General features: G+C 35.1%; 3 protein-coding genes and 1 long non-coding RNA gene across 5 annotated transcripts in view; 2 read left to right on the top strand and 2 right to left on the bottom strand.

The window, feature by feature from the left end:
* The window catches only part of LOC132144884 (uncharacterized), a 199,482-nt gene that overhangs the window by 114,741 nt on the left and 64,267 nt on the right, over nt 1-20,474 (bottom strand). The window lies entirely within an intron of this gene.
* Nucleotides 1,458-7,069, bottom strand: si:dkeyp-92c9.4 (mucin-1). Its single transcript, XM_059555349.1, has 8 exons — nt 6,880-7,069; nt 5,441-5,622; nt 5,206-5,279; nt 4,411-4,553; nt 4,036-4,175; nt 3,787-3,933; nt 2,636-2,723; nt 1,458-1,673 (listed from the first exon to the last, which is right to left on the bottom strand). Exons 1-7 carry the CDS (start codon nt 6,941-6,943, stop codon nt 2,661-2,663), a joined length of 813 nt encoding a protein of 270 aa, XP_059411332.1. The 5' UTR covers nt 6,944-7,069; the 3' UTR covers nt 1,458-1,673; nt 2,636-2,660.
* polr3gla (RNA polymerase III subunit GL a) lies at nt 9,834-13,091 on the top strand. Its single transcript, XM_059556756.1, has 8 exons — nt 9,834-9,906; nt 10,956-10,999; nt 11,732-11,861; nt 12,048-12,116; nt 12,219-12,275; nt 12,388-12,464; nt 12,554-12,679; nt 12,957-13,091. Exons 1-8 carry the CDS (start codon nt 9,834-9,836, stop codon nt 13,041-13,043), a joined length of 663 nt encoding a protein of 220 aa, XP_059412739.1. The 3' UTR covers nt 13,044-13,091.
* LOC132145618 (uncharacterized) lies at nt 13,117-13,695 on the top strand. 2 transcript variants are annotated; one of them, XR_009434495.1, is made up of 2 exons: nt 13,117-13,435; nt 13,571-13,695. It is a non-coding gene; the product is annotated as an uncharacterized LOC132145618 (long non-coding RNA). The 2 variants fall into 2 exon arrangements; XR_009434494.1 differs by having other exon boundaries at nt 13,117-13,441.

The following is a 20,474-nucleotide window of genomic DNA, read 5'->3' as shown; positions in this document are numbered from 1 at the left end:
TAATAAACTATCAACTAATTACTTTATTAATGATTTTTACTTTATGCTTATTATTCAGTGATTAATGGAATAAGTACTTCGGTTCATCTGTTCACTTAAAAAAAAAAAAACTGTAAGTTTTACTCCACAAATCCCAAAATTATTCCAAAGACAGAAAATTTGATCACTTAACCTGTTTTAACTGACTAAATCCCATAAACGTTGATATTCAGATGAAATGACTAAATTGATAAGCGGATAGCCATTCATCAAACAAAAATATATTAAAAAATAAACATACAAATAAATAAAACACACACAAATTTGCATACATTGGATACACTTTATTTATTTATAATGTACCTGGTACAATATTGTTTTGCTGAAGTATTGTGCATCGAATACAACAGCTCTACCCACAGAAATGTGTTAATAAGTGTAAATGACGATACAAATAACACAAATGACAAATCAAAAGACATTTATGAATTTACATGAATTGACATTTATGATACCAGACCCCCACATGCAGTATCAAAAATAAAATATTTCAATTTAAGAGACCTACTCTTTTTCTGTAGCCTAAGATATACAGTAAAAGAGACCGGGGCAAGATGTCACACGTCATCACATATTTGTGTTATTTGTATCGTCAGATATCAGATATCAGAAGACTACAGAGAACTGTTCGGACTGCTGAAAGGATTATTGGTGCTCCCCTGCCCACCCTCCAAGAACTGTACACATCCAGAGAGAGGAAAAGGGCTCAGAACATCACTCTGGATCCCTCACATCCAAGTCACCCCATCTTTGAACTTTTGCCATCTGGCCGGCGCCTCAGAGCCGCAAATACAAGAACAGCAAGGCACAAGAATAGTTTCTTCCCCCAGGCAATCTACCTCATGAACAGTTAAATGTTTCCCACTTAAACGTATGCTTATGCAAAAATGTGCAATATCCTTATTTATTTGTTACCCCTCCATCCTAGAACATTCCTGCATCTCACTCAATCCTATTCCATTATCATTTATAGCACAATTGTTTATACACTTATTTATTTGCCAATTTGTAATTCTCCTGTAAATTTTTTTTTTTTTTTTTTTTTTTTTTTTTGTGTCTGTGTGTTGTTGTCTCTGTTTACTGGAAGCTTATGTCACTAAAACAAATTCCTTGTATGCGCAAGCATACTTGGCAATAAAGCTCTTTCTGATTCTGATTCTGATTCTGATATGCAGATCCTTCAGTCAAAACATTGTTTTGATATTTAATATGTTTTCACTGTTGTATCGTTGATGCTGTTTCATAAATGATTCTGTTTTATAATTGTTTTACTGTCACACCACTGAATATCATAAAGTACACTTTAAATCAAATACTTTTAAAACTAGCCTTTCTTGAAAATATAAACCTAACCTGGTAAATATTTAGTGGAGTATAGAATGTGACAACTAGCCCCAGTCTTATGTTACACTGAAATAGAGTAAGAGATGCCAAAGTTCACAGACCCAAATGCCCATATCTGTGCTTCAGAAATAGCAGAGAAATAGTTCAGTCCAGTTGAGTATAATACTTAGATTACACATAGTAATGATGACAAGTCCACATTTTTAGAAACTTGCTGAAGAAGCCTGCATCTTCTATGAGAGAAGCCACTTTACCATCTTGACCTTCATAGCATCGGTTCCTCCACGCCTCTGAAACAAAGACCATATTATATATATTAGTACCAGACAGATATCAACAAGTGCAGTGTCAATTTTCCTGAAAATTGTCAGTGACGTCAGTTTTCAGTGTTGACATTGTTTTCAGTTTCAGATGATTATCATGTCAGAGAAAACCTACACATGTAGTAAGTTTTGTATTGTAAACTGTACATGAAATATTGCACAGTAAATGACCCGTGAATGCTGAGTTTTAATAGATTAAACCGCTCCCTGAACTTTAAATGCACCCAGAAATCTGACACATTCAGTTTTATTCATTCATTTACACCAATTTGGAGAACATTGATGGATAGATTTACCGTTCAAATAGCTGGCAACCACATAATATTAGAAATCATAATTGTTTCAGAATCAGTATGATCTTTTAATTAAAGCTAAATAATTTCAAACAATTAAAAAACTCATTACTAAACAGAGTTTAAAGCAAGGACCGGCATAAAGCCTTTCCCAGCGATAGATATAAATTATCTCCATTTATATCTGACAGCGCATTTATCGTGTGTAAAAGAACCAAACGTATTATGTTTAATCCTAGTTCAATGGTAGCTTTATGAAATGTAAATCCCATGTTTGTGTTGCCATATTGAGCAAGCATTGTGGTCACGATGGTAAACAGTTTATTGAATGAACGGCTTCACCTCATGTTATCTAACCCAGTTTATGAATTTAATCTGCATTGTGTCGCTGGTGTTTTTTTTGTTCATGTTGAATAGATCTGCTCCACCAGCAACAACACATTTACCATCATAGACAAACCTGTCAGTCCTATCCCTTAGTTTCAGCTTCAGGAAATATTCATTACAATTATAATTCTTATTTTGTTGATAAATGCAGGAATTATGTCTATGGATGCCCATATAATAAACATATAAGTATGGACGCCTATAATGGTTATCTGTAGAAGTGTTCATTGATACAGGGTTTATTTCTACCTCTCTTATAGCAGTGTAGTGGCTTTCATCTCTGAGGATTCATCATGTAGATCCCGGATCGGTTGTCATGTTGTGCTTCTGGTTCTCCCTGTAGAAGAAACCATTCACCAGAGATCACGTCTGTATATGTATAATGGATAAATAAGATCTACACAATTAAGTTATTGTATACCCTAGTAAAAGAGTAAAATATTAAAAATACATTTAGTTCATACTATAGTTCAAACCTGCACTGTAAAAAAAATATATGTATAATTTACGGTATAAAAACAGCAGCTGTGGTTGCAGGAATTCTACCGTAAAAAAATATGGCAACCACGTTTTAGATTTTATGTTTTTAACTTTTAAAATTTAAATTTTAAATATTTAAATTTAAAATTTAAATTTACAGTTAAATACCGTAATTTCATTAACTGATATTATGTTAATATACCAACCTATTGAAGTACTGAAATCTGTTTTTTTTATCTTTGTAATACACTGATAAACACCAAATAAAAATCACATACATTGCACTAAACACAAGAACTAAACACCATCATGGTGAGACACATTAAAATTAAATATGCAATAAACGTTAATGTAACAACATTATATGTAACATACATCCCTAATAAACATAACAGATAAAAAAAAAAAAAAAAAAAAACAGTTATTTCAAAGAAAAAAACATCAAATTCAAACAAAATTTAAAATGTAGCGCAAAGAATTCTGGGAATGTCAGTTCACGTTTTTTCCCTGTAAATTTTACAGGAACTTACCTTTAACCATTTAACAGGTTTGTACTGTAGCATTTTCACGGTTAAAATCACAATAATTTACAGTGTATTCATGTATTTACTGACAATTAATGCAAGACTTACTGATATTAAAATTATAATTTAACTTTAATTGGAGTACTACTTGTGCAAAATGCACATTTCTTAATATTAAGTCTGAAATGAACATATAAAAAGCATTGCTAGGTTTACAATGTTAATTACTATGAAAACACATCATCAGTGTCTGTGAACAGGGTCCATTAATTCATGTTTTTATCATCTAAATCACAATGCTGATGTGAAATAAAAAAATTTTGGGGCTAGTGGTATTTCTCGGTAGGTGTTTAGTTTAATTTATGTCACAGTCATAGGAAACGAAGTCGTTCTCACCATGCTCTGGTAGTTGGGCCTCTTCTCCGGTGTGTGTGACAGATATGTGGGATGGGAAAGATGTTCTTTGAAATAAGTTCTCTCATACGGAGCAACGGTTTGTGTTTCTTCCTGTTTAGCTTTTCTCCTACAGCACCAAAAGCATATCTGGAGAGATGGAAATGAGATTAGATAATATCACAGCATCGCAGTGTTGACCATTTGTCCTGTTACATGTGAGTTTGTCAGTTGTAAATGTAAAGTATTTACCAGTAGTAAGATGAGGAAGAGAAGAAGTATGATGATGCATGCCAGCACTAGCAATGCAATGGCCCAACCAGGAAGACCCTCAGCACTAGATTCTGCAAAAGTGGTTGACTTTGGAAAAAGCCAGGCAGGTGTGACTATTTCTGCATGAAAAATATATACATTTTAGAATTCATTTATGTAAAAAAAACAATTAGGTTTCCAAACACCATGAAGCAGACTTAAAAGATATAAACCGTAAAGTGTGTTGAACTAATAAAATTCATTACATGCTGTAGGCTACCTGTGTTTGTTGAACGTTGGTGTGGCCAGTATCATTCAAATTTACATCGATGGGAGCAAATTCACACATTCATGAGTCTGATGATGAATACTCACCAGCTGTGAACTGTCTGTTGACTGCAAGACCGTTGACGTGAGTGTTATTATCTATGGCCCTCAGCAACAAATGCTTGAGCACAATATGGTTGATAAAAATGGTCTGGAACTGGATGGTACAGTTTGCGATCACAGACCCATTACTGTGATCAAATGAGAAACAAAAAATTGATTGATTGCAATATTTAATGCAGTAACACTTAAGTACACTTAAGCATGCTTTTAAAAAAGTACTTATTACAGAAATGTAGTTTAAAAAGTATATATTTTTGGAGTGAATTCTGAGCTTTTTTGACCAACTTAAGTAGGGCTTAAGTATATCTTTACATATAATTTTTAAATGATTTCTGTTGCCTTTGAGATAAAGTTGTTGAATACTGACGAGGCTTTCTAGTAAACTAAACTATGGTAATACTTTAATATAATTTCTATTAAAAACCTCATGTATTTAAAAATATTTTTGTAATTACAAAACACACTCCAGTTAAAATTTTAATCAAGTATCAAGTGCAATTTTAATTAGTTTTACAAAGTGTGCTATTTAAAAAAACAAAAAGGCAACTTAGGTGTGTTAAGAAACCGTCACGACAGTGAACTCTAAGATACTTAAATGACCTTTTATTTCAATAACATTATATTATCCTAACATAATTTATCTTAACATTATTATTTAACATTATATTATAAGTGTGTTTAGTACTGATTAAGTACACTTCTCCATCACAATTGATTATTATTCATTTATATTCTACAGTCATTTAGGATTAATTCACACAAGAATGAGATGAGACTGACCTGAACTGTATGTTTGTCACTCCTCTGTAGGTTTCTCTTGTGTCACAGTCAGAGCAGTTAAAGGCGATGTCCAGCTGTGGAAATGAAACAAGCTCATGTTCACATGATCTCTCTTAGGGTCAACAACTTACACGTGCTGAGTATTTTGATCCTGGTGTTATGTATTAAATGGCTGCTCTATTCAGTAAAACTGGCAATGACATTTCTTCATTCATAGATCTCTGGAAACACTTACAACTCCAGCGACCTCAGCATACATGTGCTTGTACTGCTGTGAGGTTGAGTTGAGGAGAGCGTCGCTGAAGACACGGTTGTTGATCTCCATGCAGAGGGAGAATGAGTTCAGGGGTGAAGGGGAGGACTGTGGCTCTGCCTGGAGGCCCTCCAGAATCCTTACAATACTGTAGGGCTCAGCACCTGGAAACAGTAAATGATTATTCATTGCCATGTGTGTGTTTGTGTGTGTCCTGGCATTCCCTACATTACAAGGACCAACATCCCCACACTCTCAGAAAAAAATTACAAAAGTTGTCACTGGTGCGGTATCTTTTGAAAAGGCACACCTTTGTACCTAAAGAGTCCATGTTGGTACCTTTAAGATACATATAAGCACCTAAAGTGTACTTATTAGTACATGAAAGTTACAAAAGTGTTCTTTTTGAAAAGGTACTGCCCCAATGACAGCTTGTGTACCTTTTTTTCTGAGAATGCACATGGATACTATAATTTGACCTTATGGGGACATTTTTTGGACATTTTCCCCATATTCAGCTCATGTCAATGTCAGATCATGACCTTTGACATCTAAATTCAATTTGTTTTCATTAAAAGGAGTACTACTGGCACTAGTTTCAGTTTTTCAATTTAATAAAAAAACATTACCCAAAGTAAAATGCTGAATTTTATGTATTTATTTATTTATAAGTATTTATAAGTCTAAAATGCACTGATATCAGACATTTTGTAAATACAAATAGCTTATAATGATATTATAATATCTAGCTTTTTTTTTCATTCAAAAACTGAAAGTGGTTTTACTCTTGTTATTTTATAATACACACATTATTGATTTTACAACTTTGCTAGCACACAAAACACTTTACAATAAGGTTCCATTGCTTAACTATATTTAATGCATTAACTAACAATTTATTTGTTACAGTGAATTTGTTACGAAATGTATTTGTTACAGTATTTATTAATATTTGTTAACGTAAGTTAATAACAATGCCCCTGTTTATTGTTCATGTTAGCTCAGGACTATTAACAACCATTAATTAATAATGGATCATAAATGTTGGAATCAAAATTAAGTAAGATTAATGAATGCTTTAGAAGTATTTGTATTGTTAGTTTATGTGAACAAATGGCCTCTTTTTGTAAAGTGTTGCTATTTTAGCACATTTCTTCTCTTACTTTTTTCTAGATTTGAGTTCTTGATGAATTTATTGTTTTTATCCAAGTAAAGCATATAGCCTACTTTATCATTAACAAAAAAGAAAAGATGTGAATGTTTCAAGCATTATACTAATATGCATTTCTACATGATTATGAGTTACCGAATTAAATAACAAAAAGAGAGTTATCAAAACAGTTTCTTCATATGAACTCAGTTTGTAATTTCTATAGTGAAATCCTCAAGGTGTTTGATTAAATGCAAAAGTCATAACTTACCTGTTGCAGAGAACAGCAAGAAGAGGAATGCAGCCCCAGTGTAATATAATCTAATGTGCCTCATGCTGAAGAAAGAGAAATGGGAATTGAATTGACTGAAAGGTATTCCTCTGGCTAAAGAGCTTCTGTAACAGTCTTTAGAGAGGTACTGATGGTAAATGAAGCGGGAGCCTTTATTTGCACAGCTTTCATCCAGAGACACAATGTCAGCTGTCAATCAGTCGTGGATGTGGGCGGGGCTTAGTAACAGATGTTGAATCATACTCACTCTGTTGTTTTACTCTATCCTCTTTTTCCATTGTTTTCCACTGAGACCTGTGGACTGCTGTCAATGTCGTTCTGTTTGACCTGCTCGCTCTGCACTGCTGTGACGTGTGCTTACGTCAAACGCTGTGTGTTCACTGTGTTTAACCAGGGTTAATGTGACTGACTCACCAGAGGGACACAGCTCACCTCACTGCGCAGGATGTGGTGCCATGCAAACACCCTGCCAACAATGAGAAACTACTTTTCAGGGCGTTTGATGACCTTCTTATGATCACAGTCACAATGAGAATTTGTGTATGACGGTTACTGTAGTTAACTGAAATTAAATAAATAAAAAAATGATAATAAGCTATTTCAAATACAGTAAACATAAAAAAAAACTTTTTTTCTTTTTTAAGTTGAAATAAAAACCGTAACCTTCTTTATTGGTAACGCTTTATTTTAAGGTGTACTTGTCACATACATTTACTTATTATTATATTAACAATAAATTATGCATGATTACATGCAAGTAACCCTAAGACAAAACCCTAATCTTAACCCTAACCATAAAGTAAGTACATGTATCTTATTACTATTACTCAGTACTTAAATATATAATTACACTGTAACAAGGACACCTTAAAATATTAATTTAGTTGAATATATATAGTGTGTGTTTGTTTGTGTGTGTGAGACAAAAACAAAAAAGTAAAAAAAAACACAAAAGTACAAATAATCAAAAATAAAATATAAATATTTATAAATATTAATATTAAATAAAATAAAAAATATGACACTTCTGAGTCTCGTCTTGTCTTGTTAGTGTTGTTTAAATGAATTGAATTCTTTGCAATCACGACTGCACATGGTTTGATTAATGATGTTTACTGGTTATTTAATTGTCTTTCTTTATTCAATGGTTCATTGATTAAATATTACTCTCTTGTCAGACTGAAATTATATTCTGAGGTTTCCACACTAATATTTGACTTAAGCAATAGGAAAAATACATTTCTCCCACACAGCTATAACAAAAGATGTGCAAAAAGGAGGACTTGCTTATTACTATAGTAAGCACATTAAGATTTTCTTGTTAAGTTAACTAAATAAAAAAATATTATTGTGATGGCACTTGTATTATTTGTTACTTCAGATTAACATGGATTGCACATAAAATGCACATTTAGTAATATTACTGGTCCACTCAGTGTGCTAGATAAAGTGGGCCACCTCGAACTGCCACTTATTCTGTCCATGGTCATTAAAAATATATATAATAACAATAATCTGATTATTGTATATTAGACATGCATAACTGACTTTTGAGAAAACAGAAATACGGTCAGGAAATTAAAAACAGAGATGCAAGGTTAGAAAAAAAGAGCAAAAAGGATTTAACGGGAAGCATGAAATTGAAGGCATTATTTTATTTTATTATTATTATTTTTAAGTTTTCAGAAAATGTAGATGCAGAGTATAAAGCTTTTAAATATTATTTCTTGCTATTAAAGTGTTTAGAGTAAATGTAGACAGGATTTTTTTTTACCATATATTATATGTTCTTTTGGTTCACCTATTTGTTATAACATGTTCAAGTCACATTTTTAATATGTTGTAGAGTTTATTTTAGTAAATATTCTGAGAGTTGTTTTGACTGTAAAATGTTTTTGGGTTTGTTAAATATTTAGCTGAATAATTGTTAATAATAATAAATAAAGAAAAATTGTAAAGAAAATAATGTCTAGGTATATCTAAAATGACATGTTTTAGCCAGCCTGACGTCACCCTGTGTTTAACTGTTTGCAATCTAACACAGGTATAGTTCTTCTCCTTCAGGGGGCGCGTGATACTCATAAAATCTTTAAATCTCAAGACTTTGCAATCGTTTAAATCTATTATGACCCTTAAATGTTTCAGGATTAATGTCTTGACTTATAAAAATGCTTAAGTTATTCTTTTAACTGTTATAATAGTTTTATATTGTAATCTGATTGGTGCACCCTGACCAGTGTTGAGCACTTAGGGAAAATATTCCTGTGGCAACAGCTTTAAAATGGGATAACTGTTATTTATATATTATTTACATTTGATATTCAGCATAGTATATCTATATGTCTCGGTTAATAAGACTCTTATTATATTAACGTTAGACCCTGCCCCCCGATGACGCGCAGCCCTGGAATCACACGGAGGGAGTCTGTACTCGATATTCTCATTTTCCCATCATCACTTATTTGAGTGATATATCTCGGGTAGGGATATTGTATCTGCTGCATCCAAAAAAAAGTTTACAGCATCATTAAGATAAATCTTATTTTAACAATCGTTAATAACCTCGTAATAACGATAATTTGTAATAGGAACTTCGTAGCGAGCAGTGTTTCTTTCTGGACTGTTATCTGAGGCGGAAGACACGTGCACACGTGCCGGATGTAAACACAACTACCACGTGTCCGGGGCACGTGGCCTCACTCTCAGCAGGCAGCTGGTGACCTGTGCGCGTTTTTACTGGACTCATAAGAGGTTGTTTTGGAAGGACCACTCTATGAATCCGATCTATTGAACCCGAGACACAATTTGAGGTAAGCCGTTTAGTGACTGATCTAAAAATGAATGCTTTAAGTAATTTCCTCCGTGGCTGTGAATGTTGTATCTCCTGTCTGGTGATGTGGTCTCAGTCGTGTGATGCTTGTCCAGGTGCAGTGATGGCAGGCAGCAGAGGTCGAGGACGGACTCAGTTCTCCTTCAGTGTGGACGCGCTGGGGTTTGGGAGAGGGGACTCCTTACTAGGGACGGTCATGATTAATCGACGATCGATAATTGATCATTAAGAATTTCTTCGATCACGTTAATTTGTTATCGATTAATCTAATGCATTTTTTTTATCTAATGCAGGTTGCGTTGCGTAGTGTGAGCCTTGAAGCAATTAAATGAATTTCACTGTGTGGCAGCAATTAAATATTTTACCACCAGGGTGCAATATTTGACACCCTACTCGGTTATCTGTGATCTTCCGTTTTGATTTCAAAAGAATAATCATGAAGAGGTCACGGCGAAGTGTGGCGTGGGACCATTTTGATTTAAAAAGCGAAATAGTTAACGGCAAACATTGCGATGCCGTGTATAAGTACAACACGGCCACGACTCAAATGATGTACCTGTGCATCCCGACAACGTCAGTTCCCTCAGAGCGGGTGTTTTCGGCGGCTGGACTGACGGTCAACAGGTTGCGGTCATGTCTGACCCCAGATCATGTCAACATGCTTATATTTCTCAACAAAAATCCGTAGACTCGTGCAGAAGTTGTATGCTAGTTACTAAAGTTAGTTATTTTTCACAAGGCTTTAAGTAGTATAAATTGTTTAGTTAGCGTAATTGTTAGGAAGGCTAATATCTGGCCTTTTCTTCTGGCTTGGATAGTTTTGAGTTACATTTTGACAAAACCTGTCAGATCTAAGTATTATTATGTTTTTTTTATGTTATTGTTTAACATGATTCTTTTATTATTATTATTATTTTGGAACAAATGAGGTCTCTGTTTAAGAACGCCGGCTCGCAGCTGCAGGTTCCGCTGCCTTAGAGCACTGCATATGCACGCGCATATATGTTCGTTTTGCCTGAACGTAGTTTAACTGTCTGCCACAAGTTGATCTTGTAATAAAGGTCTCACCGAGGAAAAACACGCTTTATTTTTGTATTCATTGCATTTTTTTTATTATAAAAATGAAATAATTAATTATATTATAAAAATATTAATGATTAATCGATAGTCGATCGTTAATTCTCCCGACGATCGACTAAGAAAATTTAATCGAATGCCCATCCCTACTCCTTACCCTCTTCTGCACACACACCCTCTCCACTCTTCCCTGTAAGTGTTCAATCACAAACCCAGTGTCTTTACATTGTAGTGTAACTTCATAGGTTGTTATTACACAGATGTGGTGCTATACATGTCTTATTATTGGTTTGTAAAACCGGATTATTCTGAGAATACTTTTTTTTTTGAAAGTGTGGTTTAACTGTCCAAAACATAAAACATATTGCATGGGGTTTGTTGTATGTAACATTTTTTTATTTTTTATTATTATATTATTTCTGATTATTCTTTTCATTTTAAAAACTTGTCTTTCTTTAAGACAATCAATTTATACCATTTACCTTTCTTTCTTTCTTTCAAAAAATAGATATTTGGTGTATGTTGTTTTGATCCTTTTTGCGTTTGGCAGTAATAAATTAATTATTTAATATACTTTAATTGATATCTAATTACTTTTTTACTTTAAAATTTATATTTTATACTCTTTTTCCTTTAGTCAATGTTATTTTGGCCATCTAATTGTATGACTTTCTTTTTTTTAAACACAAGCTGTTTTTGGTTCTTTTTTTTGCGTTTGGCAGTAATAATTGATTTTTATTTTATATATATATTTTTAATTGTAGTTTTCTTTTTTATTAAACTCTTTTCTTATTTATTATTTGTAGAATAATTTAAATATCTTTTTATTTAATTATTTTATTTTCATTTACCTTTATGACCTTCTTTCTAACAATGATGATTTAATATTATTTAATATAAATAATCATATTATTGTTCACTCAGCCTATGCAGTTTAGGCCAGTACCCCTGAATGCAGGAGAAGAGGTGGACTACATGCTCGCTCTGAAGCAGGAGCTGAGAGCCTCCAGCAGGAACCTGCCGTTCCACATAAAGGCAGCCAGGACAAAGAAAGGTAAGACAGGGTGAGGAAACTTGTTGGCGATGCATTGCTGTATAAAGAGTGGCCAATTCTGAAAATCCAGCTTGACTTGGAGAACGAGGTCCTGCAGTCTCTTGATTTGCATTTGAACTGTCGACAGTCACTGAGTATTCAGGCATTGATTGCTGAAGATCAGGTTTGTATTGTTTTCTTTTTTAGATGTGGCTCGTTACTCTGATAAATATCAAAACGGAGAGCCGAAGAACAACTGCATTGAATGGAGCCCAGGTGAGTACCATTCTTTAGTTATTGCTCTACAGCTGACTAGTTTTATATTCAAATGCTTTTAAAAGCAAGTTTTCGCCCTAAAAATATTCAATTTCATTCCAGACTGGAGCCGAATGCCAAAAGAGCTTTGCATTAAAGTACGGAAACCACGGAAAACAGGTGAAAGAGACTGTGTTGTTATGTGTGTTGCTCCACAGTCTTGATATTAATTCTAATGCATGTTATAATACAAGTAAACTGTGTTTTTCAATACGTTCGGCTCTGTTTTAAGTCATAGGTGCCAAGCCACAACTCACACGAAAACCAAAAGTAGCTGCTGGTAAAGAAGAGGTTCTCCAAAAACTAGAGGTACAAGTCACAGAAAACAAACTGTGTTCTTGCTGTTTATTGTGTATGCAGCACATTAGTAATGTTAATATTGTCTGAATGGCATTTAGACACTTGAGAAAAGAGAAGAAGAGCATCATTCTGAGGAAGAGGAGGATGAAGAGAAGAAGAAACAGAATGATGAGGAGGAGGAGCCGGATGCGGATGAAGACTACGACGAAGAGGAGATTGAAGATGTAAGAATTTAATAGATAACATACAGTCTCTGTGCCTTTGTCATGTGTATGTAATATATTTCTTTCTCGAACACGAAAGGAAATCTGTGTTAGTTTTTGGCAGTATAAATCACTGTTACTTTTCACTGCATGGACAAAGTGTCTTAGCCTTATTACAAAATATCTCCTTCTGTGTTCCTCAGAGCAAATAAAGTGTGATGGCAGAAATGTCATTTTTAAATATCCTATCAACTTAGCAAAGCTCGTTTAACAGCAGAACGTGTGTGCTGTGTTTCAGGAGACAGACTACATCATGTCTTACTTTGACAACGGAGAGGATTTCGGAGCAGACAGTGATGACAATATGGATGAGGCTGTCTACTAACGTGTTTTAAGAGGCAGTTTATTTAAAGTCAGGGAAGATGTCTATGTGTGAGACTGAAAGTATATTAGTAAGACTGAATCTGATTGTGACTGATTTCTAAGCTGCTTCACATAAACAGATCATGATCGATACAGATTCTGCTGCTATTACAACAGTGCTGGGATGTAACCCAAAGATTTGTTTTATTACAGTCATTGGAAAGCTCTGTTTTAAAAGGCAGTGCACAGAAGCCATTATTCGTTTTTGTCAGACAGGGGAAGAACTACAGACTGTTTTTACTGTATTTTAATGCGTCTCATGTTTACACCTGATAATGCCTTCAATTGTGAATTGCAGCTGCAAAAGTGTGACTCCATCTGTTTTAAGCTTTGTGTGTGTGTGTGTGTGTGTGTGTTTGAGTGAATGAATAACACATATTAGGGAAAAATGAATTAATAGTACAGAAAACTAGATTTGAAGTCCTTTGATGCTTTTTTAGTCTTTATTCACTTCCATGACAGTCACGTGTTTGTGATGAATGTGAGTAGATGAGGACATTTTCATGTGAGCTGGAGTTGTATCATCAGACAGTAGGCAGGTGGCGATGTTTCTCTGCAGCCTATGAACTATAACTACAATGAGCTCTTACAATAAATCACCTGATTAAAGAGCTTTTACAGTCCACGCTTGATTTCACAAAGTAATATCAAAGTAGCATAAGCTTTAGTGCTTTGAGTTCAGAACTGCACATGCTGGACTTTATAAAACGCCAACTTGTTACATCTTTTTATGCTATTTTATGAAATATTTGTCTGTTAGCCCCTTTTTTACATTTATCAGTTGAACTGCATGCCAAAGAGTGCAGTGGTATTCATTTTATTTTACTGCAGCATTCCTCAGTGACAGATTTATGCTGTTTGTGCAGCAGCATTTTGCCAAGCTAAAAGTTTTGCTATAAAAATATCAGCTCCCCTCTAACAATAAGCTTAATTCATTTCCAATCATTTTGAAGTAGTTTATTGGCATGACTGTGTTCACGTGCTATTCTGGCGAAGCATTATACAAATATATTATGTAAGTAATGACAAGAAAAAGAAATGTGCAATATCAATCATTCTAGTAATGGAATAATAATAAAATATCTGATTTATGTATGCAGGTGCATCTCAATAAATTAGAATACTTCATAAGACCGAAAAACAAAAAATAGTGAATTGTTGTCGTTCTGAATTGTATGTTCATTTACTGTACATGTGTTCAATAGTTGATAGGGGCTCCTTTTGCTGTAATTACTGCCTCAGTTCAGCGTGGCATGGAGGTGATCAGTTTGGGGCACTGCTGAGGTGGTATGAAGCCCAGGTTTCTTTGACAGTGGCCTTCAGCTCATCTGCATTGTTTGGTCTCTTGTTTCTCATTTTCCTCGTGACAATACTCCATAGATTCTCTCTGGGGTTCAGGTCTGGCCAGTCAAGCACACCAACACCATGGTCATTTAACCAACTTTTGGTGCTTTTGGCAGTGTGGGCAGGTGCCAAATCCTGCTGGAAAATGAAATCAGCATCTTCAAAAGCTGGTCAGCAGAAGGAACCATGAAGTGCTCCAAGATTTCTTGGTAAACGGGTGCAGTGACTTAAAAAAAAACACAATGGACCAACACCAGCAGATGACATTGCACCCCAAATCATCACAGACTGTGGAAACTTAACACTGGACTTCAAGCAACTCAAGCTTCTCCACCCTTCCTCCAGACTCTAGGACCTTGGTTTCCAAATGAAATACAAAACTTGCTCTCATCTGAAAAGAGGACTTTGGACCACTGGGCAACAGTCCAGTTCTTCTTCTCTTAGTCCAGGTAAGACGCCTCTGACATTGTCTGTGGTACAGGAGTGGCTTAACAAGAGGAATACGACAACTGGAGCCAAATTCCTTGACACGTCTGTATGCCTTGACCCCAGCCTCAGTCCATTCCTTGTGAAGTTCACTCAAATTCTTGAATCAATTTTGCTTGTCAATCCTCATAAGGCTGCTGTTCTCTCGGTTGGTTGTCTTCCACACTTTTTCTTTCCACTCAACTTTCTGTTAACATGCTTGGATACAGCCAGCTTCTTTGGCAATGAATGTTTGTGGCTTACCCTCCTTGTGAAGGGTGTGAATGATTGTCTTCTGGACAACTGTCAGATCTGCAGTCTTCCCTATGATTGTGTAGCATAGTGAACCAAACTGAGAGACCATTTTGAAGGCTCAGGAAACCTTTGCAGGTGTTTTGTGTTGATTAACTGATTGCCATGTCATCATATCCTAATTTGTTGAGATTTTGTTGATGGTTTTTTGTTAAATGTGAGCCAAAATCATCACAATATAAAGAACCAAAGTATTAAACTACTTCAGTCTGTGTGCATTGAATTTAATACGCAAGTTTCACAATTTGAGTTGAAATACTGAAATAAAAAATAAAAACTTTTCCATGACATTCTAATTTATTGAGATGCACCTGTACACACTTAAATCAATCAGACACTTGTCAAGGCAAAATGAAGAAAAAAGTGGAATGTGTGTATAGTGATGGTCTTTGAGGTTTGAGGTTTTACAAAGTGTTAAATCAGTGGACTGAAATAAGTGAAATGTAGAAGAAAACGGCTGACATGCTGCATGGGGTTATAATCATGCATTGCATCACGTACATTGGGCCCTACACACAGTTTTATAAACACACACCTACAACGTGCAAAATATTAATGCAGCATTTTCCGTCAAGGCCTGAGAAAAACATGTTATTTAATGTATGTCACACACCATGAAGGACAGGGGTGGGAAGTGTAACAAACTGAAACAAACTCAGACGAGTCGCCTGCACAAACACCCACGCTTCTCTGTGCTGTGACCTAAAGCACAACTGAGACATAAACTAACACCAGTCTAGAGACGTGGGAGATCTGGTTTACTTATTGAATGCCTTTGTACCAGCATGTGACTGTGTTGAATAAACAGATACGGAGCACTGATTATAGAAAAGATAAATGCCTGGAGGTGATAAATGCACACTTAACATAAACCATATTACTGTACTGGTACCGTGATCTTTTTCTTTTTTTGGACATGATGTTTTAAAAAATTTCTTTTTTTTTGCATATGTGTAATAAGTATGATAATGAGAATATAGAGCTTATATACGAGGAGGAAAAATAAGCCAGTTTTATTCAAAGGCACAAACATGCAAAATATATAATTCAGTACACATATGCTAATATCAATATGGGCAAAAAGTAAGATGAATTTATCATAGCATGTACTGTAAGATTTTTTATATGCTTAGTTTTGTGATTAAAGCTCTTTAGTTCCACAAAACTAAAATCCAGTAAGTGTTCATCATTCAGTCCAAGTGTTTATCTCCAAATATTAATAACTTATCTAAAATATATTCTTGCGTTTACTTTCTAAAATCTGTAAAGATTTCACAGAAAGAAAAAAAGACACATGAACCATGACAGTAACACTAAAAGGCATTTTACTTGTTTATTAAGTATGAATTATCAGTCAGACAAAAGAAAGCCTGTAGTTGATTGTGTACAACAGGATTTTTCAGTAAAGTTTCAATTCTGTTAATAATTTAGAGACCTTTGCATGAAACAGTAGGCTTTATATCGTTAAGCTTTGCATCTGGGTTAGTTGTTTTCAATGTTCAAACTTCTACATAATGTCTTTGTCAATAAATGTGTATTATAATGCTTTCATTAAATATAGCCTTCATCTTTTTATCAATGAAATGTATGAAATGAATGTTTGGCTGACACATTTTGCGGCCCAACTGTTAGCTTTTAGTTGTAGAGTTTCTCCATTTGTAAGACTGATGGTACTCAATTGTTTTTCTTGGCTATCTGGTGACGTAAATATGTGAAACTGCTTTTTGACAAAATGTGTGAACATGTACGTGTGATTGTGGGACTTCCTCCTCTGCAGAAGCACTGCTGTGTACTCGGTGTGCTTTTGTGGTGAGTCAGAGAGAACACGGTGTACATCCACAAAACGTATGCGTTTCACATTTGAACACATCATTTTTGCTGTTTTCATCTCACTTACGAGGTCAACTAACCAGATGTTGACTGCTGCTATTCATGTTGGACATAAAACCAGTGCTTTTAACGTCATAAATGACAAGCAGGATGAAACAAAAAAGTGAAGGGAACTCACACAGCATGTTCTGTAGGTCAGTATCAAGCTGAATGCTAATGCTAAAGATAACAAACCCCACATATATGTTTCCTGCCCTGCATTAACTCCCAGTTCACTTAACAGCCATGCAGTGCCAGCGTCACTCATTTCAACATGACTGATTGCCACCAAATCTTGATCAAGTTCCCACTGTAACACCGTTACGTAACCTCTTTGTTATCATAGGTGTATAATGAAAGAATTTGTGTTGGCAAAACTGTCTGCTCTCCCATTGGTTGTTCAGTGCGTCATTGTTGCTGCTCATTTTCATGAATGTAAATTATGGCGACACCACCAAAATCTTTTGATGTGAAAATTCAAATGTCTTTAAAATGATGTAAAAATGTCCTTGTTGAAAAGGGACGTGAGGTAAAATGATTAGTCGCTTGGATGTTTGCTTTGTCACTCTTGTCATCACCTGACGTTCTCGGCCCAAGGCCACGTCTGGTGAACTTCAAGGTATTACACGCACAAGTCAGCTTCTTGGCAGAACGCCAAAATGACGTCAGGATGAGCGGATTTAGACCATCATGCTGCGCTGCGTCAATCCTGTTAGCTAAACTAAGAGAGAGGATTCTGCTGTGGTGAGAAAGAGAAAGGCCTGGGAAACGGGCCTCTCACGTGAGGTACAGCCAACACAGCAGTGTGAACGTCTAAACAGGCTTGTGCTCAGATTAAACTTTAATGTACTTTAATATACTTTAAATTTACTTTATGGTAATTGACAAGATCAGATCTCCTTGTCTGTTGCATCTGGCCCGAATTTGACCCTGTAAAGACTAAAGAGAGAAGCATGCTTGCAGATTTTGTTCAGCTAGATTCTAATAGACAAAATAATATATTTTTTACTGTAGAAGAAAACAGTTTATGTTAATGTGCGCTGTGTGGGTAACAATGAAAATGCTCTGCATACTTGTGTTGCATTAGGAGTATGCATTCTTTTCCCCCCTTTTTTCTTAAAAAAGCTTTTGACATTGACATGGTTTAAACACACTCGATTTATAAATCGTGCGCACGATTTAGCAAATCGAGGGAACGCAATAGTAATCGTTTATTAATTGTTTAGTAATAGTATATGTTTTAGTTCATTGAGGGAACAAATTAGTAAAACGTGCGCACAATTTATTTATTTTATCTTGCATGTCATGTGCCGGGCTCCGTAAAAAATAATAATAATAATAATTCAATAAATAAATAAATAATAATAGCAAAAAAAAAAAAAAAAACATGTGAAATAAGCATACCAATATATTACATCCCCATTGGGTAGTTATTCATGCCAGGTTCTGTATTCCCAGCTCTAGCAGATGTGTCTCTCCCGCCCCAAGATAATTGAAGAAGGGGTCCCATATTTTATAAAATTTAAAAGGTTTATCTTTTAATGCTGTTGAAAAAGCTTCATATGGAATAAGGCATTTGGCTGTGTAAATCCACTGTGCTATTGATGGTGTTTGGTCTGTTATCCAACAAACAAGTATGCATTTGTGGGCACAGTGGAGTAGGATTTGAAGAAGGTCCCCCTTGGCATTTGGATGGGAGTTCCTGACTCATACCAAGCAGATATGTCTTTGGGCCTAATTGTAATGAGCAGTGAAATATGCTTTCAAGTTTCCTTAGGACGCCCATCCAGAATTGTTGTATTGTTGAACAGCTCCAGAAACAGTGGAAGAGAGTTCCTTCTAGTCTTTTACATTTATTGCAGAGGGCATCTCACATACGGCTTCCCAATCAGTTGTCTGACCTTCTTCCCCAAACTGCTTTTCCCATAACACCCTGGTTTTATCTGAGTTGTCTGTGTTTGCCCTTATCAAAATAGAACATTTTGGATGCAGATCGAGATGATGTAAGTTTATTTAATTGTTCCTCAATTGGGGATACGCAGAAACTATTCGAATAGACTCTGAGATTTTTTGTTATGAAGCTGCGTTTTTGGTGGTAAACCAAATAGAGGTTCTTATTGAGAACATATTTTGCAGTAGATTGTTCAAAGGTCATAAGCTGTTTATTTTCCATCATATCTCCTATGACATGCATTCCTTTGTCTTTCAAATTAGGCCATCATTCATCCCCGGGGGGAAATCTGGGTTGTTATGCAAGGGTGTGAGTAGTGAAAGGTGGGAAACGAACTGTTCTGTTTTGCATACTAATCTCCATATTTTAATCATATATATATATATATATATATATATATATATATATATATATATATATAAGAAAATATATTATCGTTAGTTAAATTTCTCTGTTTTTTGAGTTACAAATATAGTCAATTCTGTAAAGGGATTGGCCCGAGAGCTGTGTATTCTGCGCTGATCCAGGAGTATGCATTCTGATACACAACACAAGTATGTAAGTATACAAATGTAATATCTAACTAATATATAATTTTATTACATCTGCTCTATATCATTTCATTTTATAATTTAATTTGTATAATAATTATGTATTTTTAAGTAAAGTTAGCATATTTTTTAAAAACAGCATTGTTAACAAAAGTAGGACTTAAGTACATCTTTATATGTAATTTCATAATTATTTCTGATAATTTCATCATTATCTCTGGATGTGAAAGCAGCAACTGACACTTTATGCTCCACTTCAGGTATACTCAAATCTGGCCCACGAGATCCACTTACCTGCAGAGTTTAGCTCTATCATTCAAGCAGGCCTTGGGTAACCCCACTCAGAAAACCTACATTAAACACTGATAATAACAGACCATTTCTCTCTCCATTCATAGCGAAAACCCTCAAAAGGTTTTTTTTTCCAAACAGGCATCATTGTTTCTTTCACAGAACAACAAACTGGATGCTAACCAGTCAGGTTTCAGGAGTGGCCGTTCAACTGAGACTGCACTACTGTCAGTCACGGATTGCAAAAGCTGATTCCAAATCATCTGTTCTTTTTTTCTGCTGGATCTATCTAGTGTTTTGACACTGTCAGACATCAGATCCTTCTGTCCACCCTCTCATCACTGGGCATCACAGGGTTTTCACTTCACTGATTTGAACCCTATCTTACTGGTAGGTCTTTCAGGGTGGCCTGGGGAGGGGAGGTATCCAAAGCATCAAATGGTCACTGTGGTTCCTCAGGGATCAGTTCTTGGACCCCTACCCTTCTCCATATACACTACATCACTGGGTCCCTTCATACAGCCACATGGCCTCTCCTACCATTTCTATGCTGATTACACACAGCTCTATCTCTCATTTCAACCAGATGATCTAATGGTAACTGGACGGA

Source organism: Carassius carassius, chromosome 8, assembly GCF_963082965.1.
Source record: "Carassius carassius chromosome 8, fCarCar2.1, whole genome shotgun sequence".
Lineage (NCBI taxonomy): Eukaryota > Metazoa > Chordata > Actinopteri > Cypriniformes > Cyprinidae > Carassius > Carassius carassius.
This window is presented reverse-complemented; position numbering and strand designations above follow the sequence as displayed.